This window comes from Coffea arabica, chromosome 1e (genome assembly GCF_036785885.1).
Source record: "Coffea arabica cultivar ET-39 chromosome 1e, Coffea Arabica ET-39 HiFi, whole genome shotgun sequence".
NCBI lineage: Eukaryota > Viridiplantae > Streptophyta > Magnoliopsida > Gentianales > Rubiaceae > Coffea > Coffea arabica.
Window position 1 is genome coordinate 51361162 of NC_092311.1, and position 26401 is coordinate 51387562.

The window sequence follows — 26401 nt, forward strand, 5'->3', positions numbered from 1 at the left end:
GGTTTTGTCGACAAAGGCATTTACTCATTTTTAACTAGTTGCCAAGCTATCGCTCAATCATTTTTCCTCTATGAATTCATAATAGTACAGGTTCTGATTTAGAGAAAAAAAAGAGAAAAGGTGTTACTTTGACGCATACTACAGAGCTCGAGAAACAGTTCTTTTGGTGGTGATCAATTTGTGCCATTTTGAGCAGTGTAGTGATCATAAACATTAACTGTCTCTTGAAAATTCATCCAATCAATAACTGGTTTGTTTTACAATACAAAAAAATATATATACTGATGGATGAATTACAATGCAAAAGTAGTCCCCGAAATATGTTACGATGAAAATTCCATCTAAAACCATTGGAAATTGTAAGATTATCAAATGCCAACGTTGAAGATATTCTGCCAGTTTCTTTTTTTTTTTTTCCAAGTTCAAGTTAATACATGGGGCGTGGAAACTCAGGATGAAAACGTGCTTCAGCCTGCAGGCAGCAAGGATGAGGACAACAATTCTTTGAAGAATTTTTTGAAAAGCGTGCTTCATCATTCTTCCAGAAATTAGGGGCAGGGGCAACTATTCCTGAAGTTAAATACCCTTGATTGGGCTCTTAACTCACGACAAAGTCTTCTAAACTTACATTTTGTGTTACAATTAATTTACATAATATATAAACAAACAAATTTACATTTTATTAAAATGCACAAAATCGGTCGACAACGCTTGCACTGCAAGTTTTCCCGCCTTCCTAGCTCCTTTCCCTATCTTTTTCTTTCTGACAAGTCAACTCTGGCAGCCAGCAGAAGGCTGCGGTCCACCGGGTAAGAACGGCATTCTTATTAGTTCTTTAGTAGTCGCAGTACTCGGACAGAAATACACAGAAAAATCGAAGGAAATGACGATGGGATCAAGCAAAGTTCATGTTCTAGCTCTGCCATTTCCTGCCCAAGGCCACATAAACCCCTTGCTCCAATTCTGTAAGCGTTTGGTGGCAAAGGGTGTCAAAGTCACCTTTGTCAACACCGTCTTCCTGTCCAAGTCTATGCACACCGATCCTAAGAGGTCAATTAACTTTGAAACCATTTCAGATGGCTACGACGACGGTGACTATGCAGCAGCTGAAAGCTTCGAGGCCTACGTGGAAAAATTTGCCACCGTCGGCTCGAAAACCTTGGCTGATCTTATCATGAAACTAGAAGACGACGGCAAACCAGTTCAAGCCGTGATTTATGATCCACACTTGACATGGGCTCTTGATGTAGCTAAGCAGTTTGGACTTGTTACGGCTGCTTTTTTCACTCAAATGTGTGCTGTAGACAGCATCTACTACCATGTTTACCATGGACTTTTATCGGTTCCTCTTTCTGACTCCCCCATTTCACTCCCTGGATTGCCGCTGCTTCAACCAAACGAAACTCCGTCGTTTATCTACCTTCACGGTTCCTATCCGGCTTATCGTCACCTACAAGTTAATCAGTTCTCTAACGTTGACCAAGCAGACTGGGTCATCCTCAACATATTTGACAAATTGGAGGAAGATGTAAGCATTTCTTCCTCTTGTACTAGTTATATCTACTGCACAGTAACAGTAAATCAACCAAATAGTATTTTATGATTGAACAGGCGGTGAATTGGATGGCGAGACTTTGGCGAGTGAAGACAGTGGGTCCAACAGTTCCATCCATGTACTTGGATAAACGCCTTGAGGATGATACAGGTTATGGGATCAATCTCTTCAAGCCAGACTCCAGCTTGTGCATCAACTGGCTAGACAATCAACCGAAGGACTCGGTTGTCTATGTGGCATTCGGTAGCTGGATAGGGATCGAAGCAGAACAAGTCGAGGAAATAGCTTCCGCTTTGATGGAGATCGGATTCAGATTCTTATGGGTGGTGAGGGCGCTTGAGAAGGAAAAGCTACCAAGCAACTTCGTTGATGAGACATCGGAGAAAGGGTTGGTGGTGACATGGAGTCCACAGCTTGAGGTATTAGCACATGAATCGGTTGCATGTTTCGTTACCCATTGTGGGCTCAATTCGGTGATGGAGGCATTGAGTTTAGGCGTGCCGATGGTGGCGGCGCCGCAGTTAACGGACCAGCCCACCAATGCTAAGTTTATTGAGGACGTTTGGGGGGTTGGTGTGAGGGCTGCAGCGGATGAGAAAGGCATTGTGAGAAGGGAAACGTTAGTTTCCTGTATAAGAGAGATTATGGAGGGAGAAAAGGGAAAGCAGATCAAAGAGAACGGCATTAAATGGAAGACTTTAGCTAAGGAAGCTATTGATGAGGGTGGGAGTTCTGATAGGAATATTGATGAATTTGTAGCCGAATTAATTAGCGGTGCCGGACAACCAGACGCTTGACAAATTGGAGATTTTCCATTGTTCTTGCTTTTGTACTTTTGTTCATTTTTCCCAAATTAATAAAAGAAAAGAAAGTAGTTTTATTTTTCTTGCTTGTAAATTGTAATGTCTCTCGTGTATTTTGGTGTGTGCGATGAGATTGCGACGAACTTGTGAAAGTTTAACATAAATAAATAAAAAAAGAACAATAATGCATGGGAATACTGTAGCAGAAGAAAGAAAATTACGTACGTGAACCTCTCATTTTAGTCTCTCCTACCAGCTAACTGCGCTTAATACTTACTTATATCGTTTGCAAAGGTATGGGAATATTCTAATGAACTTGTGCTTGATTGAAATCTTCTACTGCTCCCTCTCGGTTTTTTTCTTTTTTCTTTTTTTTTTTGGTGTACATCTTGTTCTTCTTGCGTTTCGTTTCCCGTGGTGGAACTTTGCTAGGTCTTGTTCTTCTTGCATCTCATCTCATGCATGTCTCATCTTCACACAGACACAGTTAACACTTGACTCGACTGACAAATGACTCCGATTTTGGCGCGGCGGCCGTCGAATTGTTTGAATCTGTTCTACGTCCTCGTGACTTCAAATGGCTCCAACTCAATCCCAATAATTTATAGAAGGCACGCACTACCCACGGTCAGCAAAGAATTCTTTAATTAGTGTCAAGCGTTAAGTCGGCTGTTTACTTGAAACTTTTTTTTTTTTTTTTTTGGGGCCAAGTCGACTGTTTACTTGAAAGATCACAACATGTCCCATCCCATACTCGTATTCCCTTTTTCCTTTTCTTCTTATAGATATTGTAAATTTTTTTGGGGGCTCGAGGCCTTCAACAATTTTGGGTTACACTTCAGTCCATTCATCTTCTCATGAAACAACCAAATATATATATCTTAAATAGTAAATGACCAAAATGATCACTACTACACTGCTCAAAATGGTAACAAATTGATCTATTCGCATACATCATTGTAAAGCCATATTGGTGGTGTTGAAGAATGTAGAAACCTGTTTCGTTTCAAGTGTTCAACAAGTACCGCCCTGATAACATTGGACGAATAAAACTTTAACTAAGAGGTTCTCATTTAAAAGGATGCATGACATGTTTTATTTGTAAGCGATGGATTCGAATCATAAAGCAACAAATGAGAAGAGAAACCCCTCTTCTTCAAAAGAGTAAATAAAATTAAAGGACACATGACATCAAGTACTGGAGGATTAAACTGTACGAAGCCCGGCCACGGCCTCCATCTCTTTCACCAAGTCAGAGACAAATTTCGTCTGAATTTCACTGTTTTGCAAAAACTCCTTCCACTTCTTGTGATTACCCCTGATGGACTTGGCCGGCTCCTTGTCAATGTCAACCATCACTCTTCCCACAGCATCCTTTATGTCATCTTTCCCGAAATACCCATCTTCATCCCTCCTATTCACCTCCACCCCAGCCTTCAAATCACCACTCACTAGCTTGGCATTCAGCAGCTGATCTCCTCTTACGGGCAGCATCACCAGCTGGCAATCGTTCACAATTGCCTCCACAACTGAGCTGAACCCCGCATGGAAAACGTAGCAGCCCACGCTCTGGTGGGCCAGGATCTGCTGTTGTTGCACCCACCCGGCGTGAATTACGGCCTTGTGCTTCACCTTCTCCAAGAACCCCTCCGGTAGCGCCCTCTTCAAGTCCGCAGAGATGTCGGCGTCCGCAGGGAAATTCAAGACCACGAAAAATGGAAGTCCCGTGAGGTCCAACCCCAGCAGTAGCTCTTTGACCTGTTCGTCACTCAGAAATGTTTCGCTCCCGAATGAACAGTATATGGCGGACTTGGGTTCGAATTGACCCAGCCATGAAGCCCATCTCCCTTCGAGAGGCTCTGACCTGGGCTCCGGAACGACCGGCCCAACTAGCAGCACGGGCTTCTTGAATTGTTGCGTCACGTGGTCAACGTAGGGGCCCTCCATCTCTCTGCATGTTTTGGCGAGGATGACGTCACAGCCGTTGAGGCCTCTGAGCACCCTGTCGTACACGCTGGCCCCACCGTGGAAGCTCTTGAACATGTACAGGAAATCCCGGGCCTCGAAGGTTTTCACGGACTTGATGGAGGTTTCGGGGAACCCAGGCGGCGGTTTCCTCAAGTCTTCAATCGCAGGAGGTCTTGTGGGTTCTGCTTCAGGGAGTCTGGCGGGGACGGTGAGATAAGAGGTAGAAAGAGCGACGAATACGGAGTAGAAGACGGTTTTGATGCCTAACTGAGAAGCAAGAGGCGGGAGCCATTCCTGGGCGAAATCGAAGAGTACGAAATGGGGTTTGAGTTGGGACAAGAGGGAGCTGATCTGAGGCTGCATGAGGTCGAGTGCTAGCTTGAGGAGCTCGGACTGAGCAGGTGAGAGATCGGCGGTGCTCTCCAGGCCGGGGGGAAGACCCTCGACGGGTGGGAGAGTGAGAGGGATGACTTGGGTTGTTGTGGGTGCTGAATCTGAGCGGAGCATGGATTGGATGCGGCTGACATTGCCGAGTGCAGAGAAGAAAGAGATCTTGACGCCATGCAAGGATAGCTTCTTCGACAGCTGAACAAATGGGCTAATGTGACCGAATGCAAAAAATGGGAACATTACCACATGGAGACGGAGTCCGCCATTAAATTCCATTTCTTTAGAGTGAGTTTCTTCCCCGATCTTCCTATCTTAGTGATTGAAATTTGAAAACTCCTCCCTTTTTCTCTCTCTCTCTCTCTATATTATTTCTCTTTTAAGTTGCCCTTTTAGCAAAGCATGTAGCATGTAGCATGCAGCATGCAGCATGCAAGAAAGGAGACTAGGGTCTGGTTCTTGAAAGTTGAAATTGGAGTGGAGTTATATAGCAAGGGTGTTCGTTCTGCATTTTGCTATAGATTACTGGATAAAAGGTAGGATCTATCTTCTCCCCCCTCCTTCTTCTTCCTTTTTTTTTCATTTTTATTTGAAATGTAACCGTTTTTTTTAAGAAGCAAATGTCGTACGCAATTAAGGCCGGGAGTAATATTTTGACAGTTTTGATGACGCATCTTTCTTCTAATGTTTAATGGTATACTCTAATGGAGCATAGATAGATGCAAGACCTATGCGTATCAACATTTCTGATTTCAGAGAATTTATGTCCTGGTCTTAATGATTATCAACTGTGATTAACGGGTGGTAGTTTAGCAGACGGGTGGGTGGGAAGCAACTTGATCCGGCCGTCCGATGATGATGATGATGCTGATTAACCCCAAAAAAACACACACACGCACACACTTTATATAAGAGGTTAGGTTGCTTATTGAATGGCGATGAGACGTGCAACGTGTAGTGATTAGTCAACGGACGATTGGCCGGTAAATTACCAGTCCTGCTACGGGTTAGGTAATGCACTTTGATGTTACGTGACAGTAGTTGATATGCAGTTTGATAGGTTGATTTTTTTTTTTTTTCTCTCGCACAGTTTAATAAAAGCTACTTAATTAGTTAATTTTGTTAAAAAAATAAATCTCATTCGCTATCTTTTTAAAACACCCTTAGTTACATCAAATGGAGTATGACTGATTAGTTTTACATCAAAGGTGTTCGATAAAGCAGTGTATAATTTGATTGTAGGCCAAATGTTATAATAACAAATACATCAATAGCATGAACAAGATAAAAAGTGTTGAAAACACTGGCTCCAAGTCTAAATTTTAATATGGCTTTAGAATTTGGCACTCAAAAGTAAAAAGGGGAAAAAACTATGCACCTCTCTACCTTTTCTTTTTTTTTTTTTTTGTTTTGTTTCAGAAACTATGCACCTGTATGCTTGTTACCTGGTGTTGGCATGCCCGCACCCGCACGAGCATGGGAAGGCAAATGCTATCGTATAAAGCTGTTAATCGAGTCGAATCGAGCCGAGTATTTGGCCGTCGAGCTTGACTCGAGTTTAATTCGAGCCAAGTTCGAGCTCGCTCAACTAGACGAACAAGTTTTGAAATGTGCTCGGAGTCGTCTCGCCAAATAAGACATATAGCTCAAGTTCGAGCTCGAGCTCGAAGTCGACTCGTTTATCACAAATGAGCCGAGCTTGCACGAGCTCAAACTCGTGCAAATTAACTCCACTAAAAATCTGTAATTTTCAATTTTTATACTTTTGAATTGTAAAATGACATATATACCCTTCCTTATCGAGGCTAATCGAGCTATTCGAATAACAAACGAGTCGAGCTTACTCGACTTGTTAATTAAACAAGCATATCTCGAGCTCGAGCCTTATCGAGTCGAGTTCAATCGAGTTTTCGAGCTGCTCGTTCCATTTAACAGCTCTACTCTCGCATAACACCGGGTTCTTCTTCACAAATTTCTGCTCATATATAGTAGACAAAAAATCATTGTAATGATCTTCCAAAACAAGAGATTTGCGGATTTATGCCTGGGTACAGACAGCCAGGTTCATTTGCTACAATGAAACTGATTTCGAATTAATGTATTTCAATGTGGCGCTGCTCAAACTACCATATGTACTGGAACTCTTTGTTTGTTTTGAAGCATTTAATTCGTCCTGTCGTGAGCTACCACCATTCAACTTGAAAGAAAACAGCAAAGAGCCACCATTCCTCACTCTCCGTGGTCTTTGTGATCGAGGATTTTGGAAAATTGAGTCCGTGCACGCGCAACGAAAGAGCACCCTCACACTCCCTCCCAGGTCTTAACCCCCCACACAGGAATGTCTTTACTTCAATATGCAGTGAAACAGATTAGGGAAATGCTACAACGAGATTGGGAATGCAGATTAACTTATTTTGTTTGGAGAGAAAGAAATAGGTGTGCAAATTGATCGTATGCTGAGAGAGGTGTTTCCCTCTCCTTAATTTGTATCGAAAAAAGAAAAAAGAAAAAAAAAAGGTGATTTATTAGCTGCCTGTATTGCTTATTGAGAAAGTCATTTATGTTGGATTAAATTAACCTTACTTGTCTAAAATGATATAATGTAGAGAAAACTGAACCAATCTTTACTACCCCACTCCTTTAGGTGTCTATCAATCCCGTGTAATAATTAACGAGCAGAGCAGCACTTGGGGTTGATTTACATACAATCTCCGGGTGGAAACATAAGATCAGAAATTGCAATTAAGTATTTTGAAAAATGTTTTGGCTATTCTGTCATGATATTTTCCAACCATGCTGCTTTTTAACCTTTTGCGGTTTTACCGAAGATTACAATTGCAAAACCAAATCCTGTTTCAGCAGATAAAATCAAAAAAGACTTCCAGCCATAAATAAATAAACTTGAAAGAGTAGAGAATACAAAATGGCAACAAACAAATGATTGATGTTCCGTTTTGTATCATACCATATGGATTTGTCTTCGTGTCTTTTGCTTTCGTTGCGAGAGGGGTTTGGGCCCATGGAGAATTGGATTTCGTGTGCACCTTCGTCCTCAAACCCGTTCGCGCAAACCACCCAATCCATGGGGAGCAATTAGAGAACTTCAGCCCAATAAAAGACCGAATTTAAGGCAGTTGATAACTCGATATGGCTCAGCCCACTTTATCAACAAATGTCTTAAATACCTATTTCCGTTGGTAGGGCATTGCTTCATTAACAATGTAACTCTATGAGGTTTTGGAGCGAATTCTCATTCTTCCCCTTCACTTCACCAAAATAAAAAATAACACTAAACAAACAACAAAAGATTTTAAGATGATAAGTTAAAAAAATTAAGAACGTGAGAGAGAAACGTTTGGGTGGCTTTTCATAGCCATCACATGATGTTTCTATTTTTTTTTTTTAAACAATTTAGTTAGAATATTAGTCCCATAAATTCAAGAATAATTTGCACTTGTTACAATGTGGAGTGTATGTCTAACCTTTTCTACTAGTAACTTTCCTTTTTTTTTTTTTTTGGTTTTTTTGGAGAAAACAAGTAAGGTAACATGTTGCACACAAAACTTACATTATCTAGCAGTTGTCCCCAAAGGATGCCCATGTACCTAACTAATAATTGGGCCCATGAAGAGCCGGATTCAACTGTCATTTCTATCCCACTTAAGGGTGGACTCGGGTCCAGAAGAATAATATGTTGGCCTCCTCCAGGGAGCAGGTATTTGGGCGACGAAAATGCACGTCGATGCTTCTCATCTTGGACTCAACTTACATTAGATTTTAGGGTTAATTCCACTTTGTCCCCCCAAACTTTGGACGATTATCCACTTAAGTCCCTAAACTTCAAAATGGGACACTTAAGTCCCTAAACTTATAAATACCTCCCACTTAAGGAAAATTGTTAACAAATCTTGAATGCCGTTGGTGGTCGAAGTGTCCCATTTTATAAGGGTTTAGGGATTTAAGTGTCCCATTTTATAAGTTCAGGGACTTAAGTGGGAGGTATTTATAAGTTTAGGGACTTAAGTGTCCCATTTTGAAGTTTAGAGACTTAAGTGGATAATCATCCAAAGTTTGGGGGGACAAAGTGGAATTAACCCTAGATTTTAATACAGCTCCTCGTTTCAGCTAGGGGTGTTTCATGAATCGAGCCGATCGCGAGCGGCTCGAATACGAACTCGACTCGAGCTCAAACTAATTAAGTCGATCTCGAGCTCGAGCTCGAGCTAAAAAATATTAAACTCGTTGGCTCGCGAGCTCAATTATATATATATATATTTTTTATTTTAATAATAAAATTACATATATATCTCTGATATTTTATTATTTCTTAAAAAATTATTATTTTATTTATTTTTAAAAATAAATATTTATTTTTTAAAAATAAAATAATTATAATTATTTTTTTATTTTTTAAATTCAAGCTCGAGCTTGATATTTTGAGCTCGTCGAGCTCGAGCTCGAGTTTGAGCTTCACAAAATTAACTCGAGCTCGGCTCGATTAGTTAAAATTGCACCCCTAGTTTCAGCCCAAAAAATAAGCTCTTTTAACTATTTTACATTTAACGTACATGTTTTTTGACCCTTTCCTTTTTTTTTTCTCTCTCTCTTTTTCTTGCAAATATTAAAGTCTCTCACTAAATCAAGAATTAAAAAACAACTAAGAACATTAAGTGTATGATTTTATGGGTTGTGTCATTGCAGCTAGCCTTTCTTGACTTCTATTAAACAAAAAAAAAAAGAAGAATATATCAGTTTTAAAATATCATTTTTTTCACAGAGCATTACTAAAATTTTATTTAATGAATTCTTTCATTATTTTAGGCACAGACAATTAAAAAATGTACATCGTTAAAGATGATCGGTGTATATATGGACTATGGAGGATGCACAAAGCAATCACCATACCTAATAGGAACAAATGCTTTCCTCTCTTAACCCTTTTTCTTTTTTTTTTGTCAATACGATAGATATCTTACATTAGGGGAAAAGGAAGGACCTGAATAAGTCTAAGAATAATTTGAAGGGAATCGAACCACTATTAGATCAGACGGATGCACTACGTACCTGTTTGAATTTTTTAAACAAAGAATATGACAAATTAATGGGATCAACTAAACTTTGATGCATTGATGATGACCACCAGCGAAAGCTTATGGTTGCTTTCCTCTCTTAACTTGTAGTAGTATTATTATGGCATATGACCATGAGATTCGATTCGTTTTCTTTTACACAACGGACAGGTAATGATGAGATGAGTGGCGAGTGCTCTTTTTTTTTTTTTTTAACCTATCCCCAGATGGAGCAAATGCTTAAATGAATGAAGTTTGCCTAAATTAAGTCAATCAATGGTTCAGATGTTATGAAACAATTAAAAGTATGGATGTCCCTTTGTATTCCCAAGAGGATTAATTCATGATTTATGGCTACATTATGTATAGAAGTTACAATCCATAAATCTATTCATGTAGTGGAAGAACCGTTTCATAGGTTTCTTCATATTCTTGTAATAGTGGGTATTTAATATGATTGATTGTTCCTTTAATCTTGTAGTACCTATATATAAAGGTACATTGACACCCTTTGGGATGACTTTTGTATCTTATTGGAATACAAGAATATCATTCTCCATTGCTCTACTTTTCCTCTAATATCTCCATTCATACTATAGTAGTTTTATTAGTTTTATAACACGTTATCAGCACGAGTCTCTACTTTTGAGCAAAAGGTGAAAACGGAGGTTTTACCTTGAGTAAAAGTGAAATACGAGATTCTGCCCGTGTTTTTTTTCGGCAACTTCTGTCTACTGATTGAGGTAAATTTCGGACCCCCAAATTTATTTCAATTTCTTATGGCTAATATTTGAATTATCGCAAAATACAAGTACTTACTGTTGAACAATCACTAAACACAAACATATATTGTTTGACATCTTTGAGGCAATATTTCTCCTTTTAATTCTACTTATTTATCTTTATAATTATTTGTTATAAATACTTATATTCTGATGCATTGAGTTTTGGAGATGCTAGTATAGAAAATCAATTATATTTGATGATCTACTTGTCCTTTGAAATATTTAAAGAAAAAGATTCGATCACCTGAAGATGGTCGTTCTTGAACGAAAATATTTGACCACTAGAAGATGGTCATTATTTCAAAAGTCTGGTATGATAAATTTACCTGTGGCTACAAAAATATAATTATGCAATTTTCAGAATTACTTCTCAGTTGAAATTGTGTCGAGAAAATTTTACTCATAAGATATATTGAAAATAATACTCTCTACAATTGATTTCTCGAATATGCTCCTGTAGTAGCAATATTAAGAGAAATTTTGAGAAGTATTTTGTACTTATTGCATGCTAATTCTAGTCCATTCCCAGAAGTGAATCTGACTACATTTCAATTTATTAGTTATGATTGTTGCCATGACTATGATTTTGGTAAATATATATTTTACCATGACAAGAGAAAAAGTTACCACTTAAAGTGGGATAATAATGATAAGGACAAGAAAATAAAGGTCCTAAAGATAAATGTCCCGAAGTACATTTGACGAATCAAAATTATAATAGCATCTTCATATGGCCAATTTCTTTAAACACCCCGAAGGTGTATGATGCTTGATTTAATTTATGATAGTAATTAGCTTTTCTTCCTGAAGAAGAAATGAATGTTAAATATTTGGGATCAAAAAAAATTATGGTGATGATATTTGTCCCATAAGAATTATGGTGACAATGATATGTGTCTCATTAATAAGTGCTACTATATACACTATATTCCAATGAGAGAGACAAATACAATCAGTTGTAGTGTATAAGTGATTGAAAGCTCCAGAAGAGCCACTACTATATTTCTTCCTGTAGGAGAAAAGTTTATTATGAATAAAATACTATTTTTTATCATGTCTCGAAAAATTTATTGAATTTGAATATCCGTTGAAATGGATATCAAATTGAGATATTAAATGAGACAACAATAGAGATCATGTTTAGAAATCAAATGAGATAAAGGTTAATTATATCATAATAACCATTCGAGAGAGAAATGGTTATCGATATAGTTGTCTTCATTCTCATTTAATTTATAATTATCACCTGCAGTAAATCAGAAGTTTACTGATCCCAATGAATACATGATTTAACGAAAGTGAAAATATTTGAGAGCCGACAAATATTTATACATACCCCCTTTATATTATATATGGCTCCAATAAAAAAAGATTTTAATTTTTATGTCGGGTATGAATCAATTTTTACGATTAAATATCGTAAAATATTGATGGGTGATCTTTATTTTGATGAGTTACGATTCCTGACATTAGGGGGAGGAAGAAATCAACCAAAAGGAAATCATCTGAAAAATTGGATTTCCTCGATCCTCAATAATGTGAACTAGAAGTTCAAGAAATTCTTCATTTGTAGAAAGTTATATTTATCGACTCCAGAAGAGTCATTAAATCAACTATTCCTGCAGGAAATACTCTAGCTAAAATTGATGTCCCTGAAGGACATGCACGAGTGCTACAAATAAATTTAAGGCCGGCCTACCTAAACAAAGTATAAATTGATTTGAAATATCTCTGGAGATTAAATGTCATGACAAAATTCAACCTCTTGAAGAGGTTGCTCCTGAAGAGAATGAAATCATAAAAAAAAAAAAATTTAATTGGAGTCTAATGAAATGTAGCACTTGATATTATAGAAGTTGATGAGGATCATGAATCTAAATCGGTTGATGAATGTCGGTATAGAAATGATTGTTCAAAATGGAAAGATGCAATCCAATCTGAATTGGACTCACTGGCTAAAAGAAAAGTTTTTGGACCTGTAGTCCAAACACCTGAAGGTGTAAAGCCAGTAGGATATAAATGGGTATTTGTGAGAAAAAGAAATGAGAAAAATGAAATTGTGAGATATAAAGCTAGACTTGTAGCTCAAGGATTTTCACAAAGGTCTGGATTTGATTATGATGAAACGTATTCACCTATAGTGGATGCTATCACATTTAGATATCTTGTGAGTTTTGCAGTACATGAAAAATTAGATATGCGTCTAATGGACGTTGTTACTGCATATTTATATGAAAATCTTGAAAATAATATTTATATGAGAATCCCCGAAGGATTCAACATGCCTGAAGCATACAAATCAACTTTTAAAGATATTTATTCTATTAAATTACAAAGGTCTTTGTATGACCTAAAACAATCTGGACGTATGTGGTATAACCGCCTCAATGAATGTCTGACTAAAGAAGGTTATACCAATGATCCAATATGTCCATATGTTTTTACCAAGAAAAATGGATCAAATTTTGTGATCATTGTTATATATATTGATGATCTAAATTTGATTGGAACTCCTGAAGAGATTCAAAATAATGTTGAATATTTGAAGAAATATTTTGAGATCAAGAATTTTGGAAAAACAAAATTTTACCTTGATTTACAAATTGAGCATTTAAAAAGTGAAATTTTTGTCCATCAAACTGCATATACCCGGAAGGTATTAAAGCGATTTTATATGGATAAGACACATATATTAAGTACTCCAATGATCGTCAGATCATTAGATCTTAATAAAGATTCTTTTAGACCGCGAGAGGAAGATGGAGAGATACTTGGTCCTGAAGTACCATATCTCAGTGCAATTGGTGAAGCATATTGAAATGCGACGATTAAAAGATCTCAAATGATGTTTGCATCAGGGGGAGAAATTAATACACAAGAATAGTGTACTCTTTTTCCTTCACTAGGATTTTTGTCCCGATGGGTTTTTCCCTAGTAAGGTTTTAACGAGGCATATTCTTTGTGTAATGGACATCCAAGGGGGAGTGTTATGAAACAATTAAAAGTATGGATGTCCCTTTGTATTCCCAAGAGGATTAATTCATGATTTATGGCTACATTATGTATAGAAGTTACAATCCATAAATCTATTCATGTAGTGGAAGAACCGTTTCATAGGTTTCTTCATATTCTTGTAATAGTGGGTATTTAATAGGATTGATTGTTCCTTTAATCTTGTAGTACCTATATATAGAGGTACATTGACACCCTTTGGGATGACTTTTGTATGTTATTGGAATACAAGAATATCATTCTCCATTGCTCTACTTTTCCTCTAATATCTCCATTCATACTATAGTAATTTTATTAGTTTTATAACATCAGATTCTTTCTTGTGACTGACTCTTGGATATAACAGATGAAGCAAAAAGGATGACCATAATATATATGTTACTATATGTTTTTCTTGAATATATAATACTGCTCAAGCCTGATCTTAGGACCGCATTTTCAGTGTAAGAGATAATCAATGCAACGAGTTATAAAATTCACTCATTATAAGTTGTTTCGATAACAAAAAATGAATGCCCAATTGATAAGGTTACAAGTTAGATTACCTTGGTATGATTTAGGAAGTAATCGCACATTGACACTACTCGTAACTGGCACTACTTGGGAAAAGGGAGGGGGGAAAAAAAAGAAAGTAACTATATATATATGAGTTAATCTTTCCTACACCGTCAGTGTAAACCTATTTTACACTGACGGCTCACCATATTGCGCCACCTCATTAATGAAAATTGGCAACCTGTTATAACCTGTAACCATTACCTATTATCAAATAAAAATAGGTTATTCACCTCTTTTTCTGCTTCTTCCTTCTCTTTCTATTGTATTCTCGATTTGCAACCAAATTCCTCCGCTGATCAACTCAAAATTGGGATCACAGGTTAGACTTCTTTAATCTCTCTCTCTCTCTCTCTCTCTCTTTTTTATATGTATGATGTCTTTTATAAACCCACTTTTACTTAATTTTTACAAAGTGTAAACCCTAATTCAATATTTGTTCAAGAATCGATTTTGTAGTATAAAAGAAAGATGAAATAAATATGTCAAAAAATAAGAAAAATTAACTAAGTTCCTCTTTATATTGCAAAATCTATTTTGAATATTTCAAGAGTGGTAGTTTTAATTGTCATGTTTATTGACAATTGTGTGAATCTTGTGTCTCTAGTTTGGTATTGTGGTTGCATCTTTCGGAAAAACAATGGGTACTGAATGTCGTATGGAACGTGAACTTTGTATTGAATGTCCTATGGAACAAGATCAATTTGACCATGACGCTGCACATGGATCTATGCCTGAAGATTCTACTAGTGAACAGATTGAACCTAGAAAAGAGGTGAACTTATATGTTGGAATGGAATTTGAATCATTGGATGATGCCTTTAAGTGTTACTCTAACTATGCACACAATAAACGTTTTAGTGTGCGAAGAAATCGTATCACGAAATCAAGGAGCGATAAATCGATAATTGGACAAGAATTTGTTTGTTCCAAAGAAGGATTTCGCTCCAAAAAAGATTCTAAAGCTGATATGCCACGGGATAAAACAAGACAAGGATGCAAAGCATTGGTGTATGTATCCCAAAAGGAAGAGGGTAAGTGGATTATTGCTAGACTTGTTTTAGAACATAATCATGTACTTGCCTCTCCTTATAGCAAAAAATTTTTACGTTCAAAAAGGAAAAAAAGTGTGGCCCAAAAGAATTTGATTGATATGCTAGACCAATCTGGTGTTCGCCCAAGCAAGATTGTCTCTGTTTTAGCAACTCAAGTTGGGGGAATTGGAAACTTGAATGTCACTGATCATGATGTTTGTAACTATTTGAGTACAAAAAGACACAAGGAACTAGAAAAAGGAGATGCACAGTTAATGCTGCAATATTTTCAGAAGCGACAATCTGAGAATCCTGGTTTCTTTTATGCCATTCAAGTAGATATAGAGGGTCGCCTTGCTAATTGTTTTTGGGCTGATGCTAAGTCAAGGTCATTATATAAACACTTTGGTGATGTGGTTACATTTGACCCTACATACCTGACAAATAAATATAAGATGCCTTTTGTTCCATTAACTGGAGTTAATCATCATTACCAGTCAATTTTGTTTGGAGGTGCTCTGCTTTGGGAGGAAACCGAAGAATCGTTTGTTTGGTTGTTGCAAACTTGGTTAGAAGCAATGCTTGGGTGCCCTCCTAAAACTGTCATTACAGACCAAGACACTGCGATAACAAATGCTGTTGCTAGAGTTTTACCTCATAGTACACATCATTTTTGTATGTGGCATATTGAGAAAAAATTTCCAGAGACACTTAGCCATATTTATCACCAAAACATTGATTTCAAGTATCATTTCTCAAAATGCATTCATGACACTATCACTCCAGAAGAGTTTGAAATGGCTTGGACTGAGTTAATTGAGAAGTACAAGTTGCAAAATAATACATGGATACAAAAGGTATATTCAATTCGTGAAAGATGGGTTCCTGCTTTTGTGCGTGCTAGTTTTTGCGCAGGTATGTACCTTATTCTTTCTTGGTTAAAAAAATAAAATTTGACTTAGACTTTAAATCTTAGGATAGTGATAATTAATTTTTTTTATTATATAATTATTTACTTTTGTGTAATTGCTACTGTTTTGTCCAGGTATGTCAACTACCCAAAGAAGTGAGAGTATGAATAAGTTTTTCAAAGACTATCTGAATTCTAGCACAGCTATGAGTAAATTTGTGACTCAATATGATAGGGCTATTGAGGCAAGGTATGATAAAGAAAAAGAAAAAAATTTTAAGACAAAGAATACGAAACCAATTTTGAAAACTCTGTACCCTATGGAAGTTGAAGCAGCCAAAGTGTATACACGAAAAATTTTCAGAATGTTTCAAGATGAATTACTGGAATCCCAGAAATATGTTTCTGAGAAAATAACTATGAAAGATGGAGTTTACAAATATAGGGTACATGAGTGTCAAAAGGAATTTCCCTCATATATTGTAATTCTAAATATTGTTGAACAAAAAGTTGAGTGCTCTTGTCACAAGTTTGAATTTGTGGGGATTCTTTGTAAACATGCGCTGATGGTGTTTATAAAGAAACAAATTCATTCACTTCCAATGCATTATTTGTTGGATCGTTGGACAATGAGTGCTATTTGTGGACGAGATGAGGGGGATTTTTCTGAAAAACTTCACCAAGCTGAGCCGCTAAGAAATTCAAGCATGTGGTTTAATGATATAATGGTTCGTTCACTTGGCATTTCAGAGAAAGCTTCAAGATCTGCAAAACACCACAGGTTTGTATAGTACCTCTACTTTTTTTTTTTTTTAAATGACATTGAAATTTTTAACCTGATTTGACACCATACTCAATATTGCAGAGTTGCACTTCAAGGGTTGCAAGCATTATCTGACAAACTTGATGATTTGCCCTACGAAAATGAGCAAGACAGTAGTTTATCTATTTCTCAAGTTGACTCACATTCTGAAATTCATGATCTCACTCAAGGTCAAACATCTCAGAAGAGTATAACTCTATTCAATCCCGTGACAGTTGCATCAAAAGGGCGTCCTCGCACCTTACGGATGAAGGGTGGTTTAGAAAAGTCTCGTAAAATTAATAAATGCTCTTGTTGCAAAGAGAAGGGGCACAATAGAAGTACGTGTCCCAAAGTAAAGAATTGAGTGGACTGTTAAGAGCAATAAATGCTCTTGTTTAGAGCCTGGTAGTTTGATGAATTATCTTTTCATTCATTCACGTGTACTGTTTAGATGTTTAGATTACTTTACTAGAATGATAGTTTGTTATCAAGTTTGCTTGTCCAAGTTCAGATTACTTAAGTAGAGTGATAGTTTGATGTATTTATCTTTTCATTGATACATGTTCACTTGTCCACTTCAAATATTTGACCAGAATATTTGTCCACTTTAAGTGACTTGACCAGAATGTTAGTTTTAACTAGAATGTCATTATATTGTTATATTTATATTCAAAACAGATTTAATAAGAATTTCCACTAGCATGGCTGGAATCGACCTACACTATAATTTTGCAATATAAAGAGGAACTTAGTTAATTTTTCTTATTTTTTGACATATTTATTTCATCTTTCTTTTATACTACAAAATCGATTCTTGAACAAATATTGAATTAGGGTTTACACTTTGTAAAAATTAAGTAAAAGTGGGTTTATAAAAGACATCATACATATAAAAAAGAGAGAGAGAGAGAGAGAGAGATTAAAGAAGTCTAACCTGTGATCCCAATTTTGAGTTGATCAGCGGAGGAATTTGGTTGCAAATCGAGAATACAATAGAAAGAGAAGGAAGAGGCAGAAAAAGAGGTGAATAACCTATTTTTATTTGATAATAGGTAATGGTTACAGGTTATAACAGGTTGCCAATTTTCATTAATGAGGTGACGCAATATGATAAGCCGTCAGTGTAAAATAGGTTTACACTGACGGTGTAGGAAAGATTAACTCTATATATATATAGAGTAAATCTTTCCTATACTGACGGTGTATACACTATCATCGTTAGATTCATGACATGTGTGCAAAAGTTGAATTTCAAATTCAAATTTTGCATAATTGTCAATCATCCAACGCTGATAATGTATACACTGTCAGTGTAGGAAAGATTAATCCATATATATATATCTCATATTCCTCGATTTCAACAGACAATAATCCTGGGATTTATTTAACCAAAAAAAAAAAACAGCCAAGATTTATCAGATTGAAAGCTTTGGTCCACATATATCCGACCTTTGCCGCGGGGCCTCTAACTAACCTCTTTGACAGATTGAAAGCCAAGATTGCAACATCTTACCTTAATGCACGTACCTTTGCTCTGCTGCGTGCCCATATGCAGATGCGAGTTGTGACTTTTGCGAGGTGACACGGAATTTGCATATGCACCTGTTGTACCCTAGCCTGGTTACTGTTAAAAGGCTTGAATGAAGTAAAGTTAGAATAAAAGATAAAATAAAAATGTACGCGTAGGTTTGCAAAAACAAAAACAGAAACAGAAGAATGGTTTCCCAATTTCCCAATTGGCCACCCATTACCACCCTTCATCGTATGCGTCTGGATCCTTCTTTTTTTAACACGTTTCTCTCCCCACCTCTCCCTCTCTACCTCTTTCTTGTTCTCTTGGTCACCCTTTATAAATAGAGGGGCTTGCCCCCCGGGGGCACAAATTTTTTTTCCCTTTTTTGGGATTAAAATCCGCGAGGTGGGGTGGCCTTCCTTCTGGGCAAAACCCATGTACGAGAACTGCGGCAAAGATTTTTTGAGGATCTGAGGAGAGAAGAAACAAACACGAGCAAAAAGCTCACTTACAGAGAAAACCCACTTTGTGTATATTTTGGATTGGGGGCAAGAGAGGTAGAAAGAAAGAGGAAAGAAGAGGAGAGACACTTTGAGATTTTCCTTTATTTCTTCTTTTTTTCTTGATCTTCTCTGTGTATTTGACAATGCCTATGTATTTTAAAACCAGTAAAGAATAAATATTTTAATGGTACTTCTTGGAAATCTTTGGAATTGTTTTCTAAATGGTTTCTTGATGAGAAGAAAGAGAGAAAAAAAAAAAGAGAGAATAATATTGATTTCAATCTTGTAATAATTTTTTCGACTTAAGAATGTTTTCTTGTTATTTAATGAATTTTTAAGTGGTCCCTTTTCTTTTCACTTTTAAATGAATGGGAATTGCATTTTGATGGTTTTCTTGACTGATCTTGTTAGGTTTTGATCTGTTGGATTGAGTACGAACTGCCCATGTTGAACAAATAGGGTTATGATCAGAGTAATGGTTAGAGATCGGATTACTGGGTTAAAGGAGTTTCCTGTAGTAGTTTAGATTGTGGTATGCTCCAACATTGTTCGGTTAAAAGATTGGATTTTTGTCTTTTTGAGACTAGCTAGTGCGTGTTCTGTAGCTCTAGTTTGGAGTTTTGGCCCTGTGAACCGTCTAAAGAGTTGAGGGAAACTCCTCTGTTGTTTGAATATCAGTTCGGATTAGGATAGGGGGTGGAGAGAACTAACTGGTTTTTGCATTTTGAGGTTGTGGTGTTTACTGCTGCCTCTGTTGTTTGCATTATTGATATTTCTCTTGGTTCAGGAAAAAGGCCCTGATTTTGGTTTTGGATGATGGGCAGGTGTAGTTCTCTAGTAGAATTGTCTGTGGATCAGATTGCTGTGGACCTGTTGATTCTTCAACGTGTGATTCAGGTTGAGACAATTTTGTTCAGTGCATTAGTTGTGCACTTCAGTGCCGTAGTTTATCTAAATTATTCACCAATATCTTGGTTTATTATTTCACCACCAGTAGAGGTGAGGATCCGGTTGCTGGGATTCTGGAAATTTTGTTTGGGGATCTTTCAAGAAGACCATGGATTAATGCCCAATCTGGAAATGATAGCAAGGATATGGTACATGGGCAAGAAGTTTATCTGTGGTCTGTTCCCATTCTGGAACAGCACAAGCAGAAACTAAGGGAAGCTCTACCACTGGTGGAAAGTTCCCATTCTGCTGTTTCCTTAATCACGTGCAATGTCTCGCTGCTTTCCATTTCCACCTCCCGGATATGAAAAGAAGACTAGGCCTGATGAAGATGCAAACTTGTTACTAAAGGTTTTACTCTCTTATACAAGCTTAAGAGCTTTTACCAATTGTAGCTGGTTTCTGCTCATGTTAGTAGCATTACGTTTATTGAATGCATTAAACACTGAATTCAAATGCTCTTCCTCTATCATTTCGTTCCTGGGGAATCTCAGACAGACCTATGGTGAAATTTGAGATAAATCGCTTGGATGAAGAAAAGGGAGTAATAGTAGTATTGTGGATCATTTTGAATTAACTTGGGCAAGCTTGCTTCGGTATAACGTATTTGCGGCATTGCATCTGTTACCTGTTTATCACATGGCTTAAGGTTGTGGAAGATGATAATTTTGTGCAGGAGAAGCAACATACTTTGAACCATTGATGATGATTTTCTCTTAACCAGATTAGTAGTTGATAAATTTGTCAGGCTATGGCCCTATATGCATGATCTTTTAAGATAGTTGGAATTTGTCAGATAGTAAGCTGGTACAGCATCTTGCCACTTAACAAGTGGAACTACTTTACTCATCATATCTTAATTTCCAAAAATCTGGACTTGTTTGTCTCAAAAATTCACAGGCCAAGTTTAGCTTAGGGGCTTTGATGTTGTTTCCCTCTCATTTGCATTTCAAAGCAAGAAGATAATATACCTAGGTGGAGGAAAAAGTTGAATACATTTAACAATCTGATGACTGTTATAACAATCTTATGAACTACAAGCTTGGGGTATCTTAATATCCCTGATGCTTGGGTAAGATTTTACCTTTTCCTCTACCAGTTTGGTTATTGCAATGCAATGTGTGAATGACTTGCAATTTTGGGGCAGTGGTGTACTTCTCCTTCTTCGATTGAATGTTCTGTTCTAGGCTGGAGAGTAAATAGCTTCATATAAGAATTGTCTGTTCTGTATGATGTGTTTTCCTTGCCAACTCGTGTGCATTTCTGGGTCAATCAGTGTAGAGTACTTGTCAGCACGCTTCGTCTGTTGGATAGTTCTAGTTTCCTTTGGCTGTCATCTTCTAATGCAGTTCAGTACTCATTTTGGATGGCATTGTCTACCTATTTCTTTTACATTACGGTTTATCAACAGTGTCATCTTTCATGAGATTGAAGTTATAGGATCATACTACAAATCAAGCAAGACTTATATGGTTGGGCAAGCAAGACTTGTATGGTTGGAAGTGACATAATTGGTGGTTGTTTGGCAAGTTTATTATGGTTGTCCCAATCTGTTGGTTGCTTTCTATTATTTATTTTTCATGAAAACATAAGAAATAAACTTGATGCTTAGTACATGGCATTCTATGCTAATTTAATGTCAGGGATTTGTCACCTGAAATGTGGGGACCTATATTAAACATGTATTCTTCAGTGTACCATGTGCCTCATATGTGAAGCAAATACAAATAAAGATAATCTTCATAAGTACACCATTTTTGTGCTATGAATTGGTCATATATCTGTTAAAGAAGTTGATTAGGTTAGTTAAAAATTTGAGCAGAGTATATCTACTATTTCGGTTCCTTTCTTTGAATGTTCACCGCATGTCTTTGAAAATCTGAGGAATGGATGCTCATTTTCATTGTTATGTACGATAAAAGTTTCGAATTGATTGATTTTCCTGTTTCCGCCTGCTGTGTTTGCCAACTTTAACATGACCGTAGGAGCCTTTCTCAAACATGTAATTTCAGTTTTTGTCAATTTCCGTAATCTCTGCATTGTTTACTACAATGTGCAGCTATAACAAAAGTTTACATTTTAAATAACTAAGGCTTGAGTTGGGAGCAGAAAATATCGTGTAACCAAGTTTACTTCTCTAGAAGCCAAATGGAGGCCATGATGTACATGAACTTTTATGTTTGGAATTTTACGGTGAAAAGTAAGATGTTAGTGGTGCCAGTGTTGCTAACTAGAGTTGTGTTTTAGGGCATTTATGGAAGCTTCTTAGTATAAGATTGAAAGTCATAATAACACTCGAACTTCCTATAGTACTTTACTCTGTGTAAAGTGTAAACCTAGAGGTAAGCTGGACTACCTGTGCAATATCTTAATGTTTTTTCTCTGGTGTCTGTGTTACTATTTACTTTCTTGTGTCAGACACAATAACTATTTTAAATCTCGCTTATTTATCAGGATATTAAGTATGACACATCCAGCACATGGTATTAAATGGAATATCTCGCTAGGATAGAAACTTCCAATTAAAGTTTTCCAGATATTTTTGTGCTTTATACGGACTATATTCTTGTTTAGTTGTTTGGGTTTTGCAACATGGGTTGAATGCCAAAGCTGTAAGCATTTGTTTTTCTTTGACTTCGCAGCTGCATAATCATTGTGCGCCATAAATTTCCAGTCATATGAATCCATATTTCCTATGGGGGTATAAAAGCAATTAGCATATACTTGCTGACATTGTTGCATTCTCTGACTTCTTGACAAAGTCATTTACTGAAAGTGTGTTTTGCTTGAACTCTGGTTGATTGTTAATTAAAAGTTAGACAGGAGCTAGAAGGTGACTAAGCAGAGCTTGTCAACAGTTGTTCATTGTTTAAGTCTTTGTTGGTTTCCTTTTTCTTTCATTAAGATTGTTCTCCCCTTTTCAATTTCTTATCTTGGGTAGCTTTTATTGCCTCTGGAAATGATCTTTGTTATTGGCTTTTATGGTTCTTTAATTAGATGCAGTGTGCTGTAGTATGGCTCTGTTGTTTCTTCTTCATTACATTTTTCTATAAATGTTTTTTCAGGAGAAACCCAGAGAGAAGAAGCATAAGAAGGACAAGAAGGACAAAGAAAAGAAAGAGAGAAGAGAAAAGGACAAAGAAAAAAGCAGTGAAAAACACAGAGAAAAGAAAGACAAAAAACACAGGCACAAAGACAAGAAGGAGAAAAGTAGCAATAAAGAAGAGAAGAAAACCTCCGACGAGAAGACAATTGTAGCCTTCTCAGACCATCAAAACAGTCAGAAGTTTGGTCTAACAGGCTTAGAGGTTGGTGAGACTCAGAACTCTAGACTTTTTGTTGATTTGGGAAACAAAGTTAGGAAGGACGATGGAGCAAAAGAATTGCAGATTTTGGAAAGAATCACTAATAGAGATCTCACACCACCAGGGAAAGTGTTGGAGCACAAGATTGGTGTCTTGGATGATGGGAATCAAAAATTCAGGGACAAGAGAGAGAAAAATAGGATACCTAATGGGCAAACTGTCAAAATTAATGGCATTGGATTTGCAAATGGTTTTGTTCATAATTTTCCTCCCAAAATTCAAAAAAATATTGAAGGAAGTTCTTACCGAGAAGATAAGGTTACAGAGAAGCAAAAGGAGCGAAAGGATTCGAAAAAACACAAGGGTGCTGATGGTAGGGGAGACAAAGAAAAGGGCCGAGATAGAGAAAAGAAAAGCAAATCAAAGGATAAAAATAGGAAAAGGGAGAAGGAAAAGGCAAAGGAGTTTTCTAGCCTAATGCCTAGTAAATTAGGAGAACATGACAATAATGCTATAGATTTTAAAAATGATGAAGGTTCTTATCTGTTCAAGGAGACCAATGTACAGAACGGGATACTTGGAAAAAGAAAGGAGCCTGAAATGGATGGATGTGTGAATGGTGAGTTTTTCTTTTTCTTTTTCTTTTGTTAAAATTGTAAACTTGTGGCACTTACTTGGTGGCACCTCTTCTATGTAGCGTCTTGTATACTCTGCTTAAGCATTGCTATTTGAGGTTTGCAATGTTTTCAGTTGTTAAATTTTTGATGCCTTGTCCTCTCTGGGACAACTGATGCATGCAGCACACACATGCATGGATACACAAGGCACTTGCAATTTATCAACGTAAGATTGCCTTTACAACAGCCTTGGTTGTTCAACCCAGCAGCTAGTTGACTTTTGCTTCCCTTTTAGCTGCTTTAAGGGCAATGGGTTACGCTCAATTTCTAATCTTCTGTGCAACGTTGACCTTTGTAACAGGCCATGAGATTCAGAATAACAAATTGCCAAGACTTGTATCTTCCTCTTGTCAAGTCGTTCAAACTGGAAACACAATTGAATCTTCTAGTAAGGGCAACCAGTTGAATCTGGAGAAGGAAAGTACATTGCAGAAACATAAGCCAAATGCCAAGTTCTTGTCCTCTGTTTCGCCTGTTGAAAACGGCAGGAAGTTGGAAATGACACAGATTCCCATTAATATAGCTTCTGAAAGGCAGGAGGCAGTCAGCAAACATGGTAAGGCCAGTGACAGCCTTTCATCCTTGAAGCCCCCGTCGGGAACTGGAAGAAATTCGGAATCATGTCAATTTGTTGGGAGCTTTACAGAATTGGAGCAGGGGGTGGTTAGTAACAATACTAAGGATTTTACAAAGGTTTTATCAATGCAGCCAGTTGCTGAAAATGGGAGGAAGTTAGGATCCAGCCAGTTCAACAACCTAAATGCAGCAGAAAGACAGGCAGGAGCCTGTATCCCTAAACTGAGTGAGAAGGGATCGCGGAGTAATGGCTTTGTGGTGCCTAAATTGGATGAGAGAGCATCAAAAATTAATGGATCAGTGGAGCTCAAGAAACCTAAAGCATGTTCTATGGAAATGTCTTCTGCTTGTCTAGAAGACAAGGAAATTGTTGAAAAGTACCTGAAGCCTCCACATCCTGATGCCAAATATCTGAGCCAGGTACTCTCTCTCCCTAAAGTAGAATGGTCTGATGTTGATGATCAGAAGTGGTTGTTCAGTAGGGAGGATCACCAGGCAAAGAATCCTAAATATGTTTCCCCAGTGATTGAGGAATCAGAGCAGGTATGGGCAGAGGCTTTGCGGATAGAATCTGCAGATGTTATTGCGCTTCCTTATGTCATTCCTTACTAGTTAGTATAAATTTGAGTTGGCTTCCCCTGATGCAGCACCAAGTGGCATACTTTTGTTTGGCACCTCTATCTGCTGAATGCTCCCTTGTGCTGCAACCGTTTCCAAAATGAATCCGGAGGCACAGGCCAGAGTGGATTGGTTTGTTGTTTTCCTGATAATCTATAGTGAGGAATTTTTGGAGTTCGAGGGTCGAAGGGCTAGAGAGAGAAAAAAAAAAGGGTGATGAACGAGCTCTTCGGCACACCTATGAATCAGCCCACGGCAGACATCACTGTGGGCACGCTTCTGGTGAACTTGTGCGGGCATCATTTGACGCGAGGATGACTTGGTTTGATTTGCAAAAAACGAGTATAAAAATAGGAAATCATCTGGACCTATCTTGGATCGATGCTATTCTCCCTTGGAAAATTTTTGCTAAAGAGCACTGGACCTTGATGTTTGACAATTGGGATCAGAGACGGAGGAGTTTCCGAGGAAGGGAAAATGATTTGGTCTTTTAGCTGATCACTCGGGCAGGGAGAGCTTATGTTAAAATTGAAGCGCAGGTTTGCCAGTGAATCCAAGAGTAGCTGTGGTCTTAATAGCACAGCAATGCAATTTTGATGATGTAATTATATTACAACCCACTATACAAAATGAAATATGATAGAGGAAATAGTAAGGCAGAAAAATTTTCTGATCAGCTTTAACCATTCACAGTCTGTACATTTTTGCTAATGTCTAATCTTTGACAACCCAACATGCTTGCAAAAACATTCGTGCGGCTGTTTTGTTTCTTTGCTTGCACATTCATAGCGAGCGGTAAGAGTAGATGTTTAATTGGGAATTGATGGCAAGCCTATAATCTTGGAAATGAATATGACTAGCTCTTTAATGTTGCTGATTTGGGTGGTTGTGTCCATTTTTTCTTTTCTTTTCTTTTAGGGATAATTTCGGAAACCTCTCCTAATGTTTTCGACAATTTCACTGAACTTTCCTAGGTTTTAAAAATTACACATATTTCCCTTGATGTGATAGTTTTAGTAACAAAATTTTAAAATAAAATTGATTTGGTCAAATTTTTAAATGAATACCCAAAAATGTCCTTGTATAATAAGTTTTAATTTACTTTTCTGTAGAATTATAAGATTATCTAATGTAATTAAAAGAAAAAGGTGCCGAATTTTTCATGTTCATACCTACTATCTGATAAACAATTATAATAATAATTTTATCATTATGATAGGATATTTTTTATGGTATTTTATCATGGATTTAGATTTATAAGATAGAAATAAAATATTGAAATAATTGATTTAGAGTTTATAAATTTTTTTAGTAATGGGATTATCCTAATTTAGTAGTGATTTTGGGCAATTTCTTTTTGATTTATTATTAATTTTAA

At 37.0% G+C, this 26401-nt stretch overlaps 4 protein-coding genes across 9 annotated transcripts; 3 read left to right on the plus strand and 1 right to left on the minus strand.

The window, feature by feature from the left end:
- The first annotated feature begins 754 nt into the window (after positions 1-754).
- On the plus strand, positions 755-2437 carry LOC113713433 (UDP-glycosyltransferase 74G1-like). Its single transcript, XM_027237160.2, has 2 exons — positions 755-1528; positions 1612-2437. Exons 1-2 carry the CDS (start codon positions 884-886, stop codon positions 2350-2352), a joined length of 1386 nt encoding a protein of 461 aa, XP_027092961.1. The 5' UTR covers positions 755-883; the 3' UTR covers positions 2353-2437.
- A 993-nt stretch (positions 2438-3430) lies between these two features.
- LOC113713443 (anthocyanidin-3-O-glucoside rhamnosyltransferase-like) lies at positions 3431-5461 on the minus strand. The gene has a single exon (XM_027237173.2). It carries the CDS (start codon positions 4990-4992, stop codon positions 3565-3567), a length of 1428 nt encoding a protein of 475 aa, XP_027092974.1. The 5' UTR covers positions 4993-5461; the 3' UTR covers positions 3431-3564.
- Positions 5462-14258: 8797 nt separating this feature from the next.
- On the plus strand, positions 14259-17444 carry LOC113696081 (protein FAR1-RELATED SEQUENCE 5-like). Its single transcript, XM_027215419.2, has 4 exons — positions 14259-14456; positions 14742-16083; positions 16214-16859; positions 16944-17444. The coding sequence occupies exons 2-4, from the start codon at positions 14775-14777 to the stop codon at positions 17245-17247; spliced, it is 2259 nt and encodes a 752-aa protein (XP_027071220.2). The 5' UTR covers positions 14259-14456; positions 14742-14774; the 3' UTR covers positions 17248-17444.
- Positions 17445-18655: 1211 nt separating this feature from the next.
- Positions 18656-25756, plus strand: LOC113696090 (uncharacterized). Of its 6 annotated transcripts, none has more exons than XM_072062186.1 (5): positions 18656-19628; positions 19724-19796; positions 19894-20198; positions 22913-23771; positions 24131-25756. In XM_072062186.1, exons 3-5 carry the CDS (start codon positions 20118-20120, stop codon positions 25015-25017), a joined length of 1827 nt encoding a protein of 608 aa, XP_071918287.1. In that variant the 5' UTR covers positions 18656-19628; positions 19724-19796; positions 19894-20117; the 3' UTR covers positions 25018-25756. The 6 variants fall into 6 exon arrangements, with proteins under 6 accessions (XP_071918287.1, XP_071918296.1, XP_071918285.1 ...); XM_072062195.1 differs by having other exon boundaries at positions 19897-20198; XM_072062184.1 differs by having other exon boundaries at positions 18656-18953; positions 19311-19796.
- Positions 25757-26401: the final 645 nt, after the last annotated feature.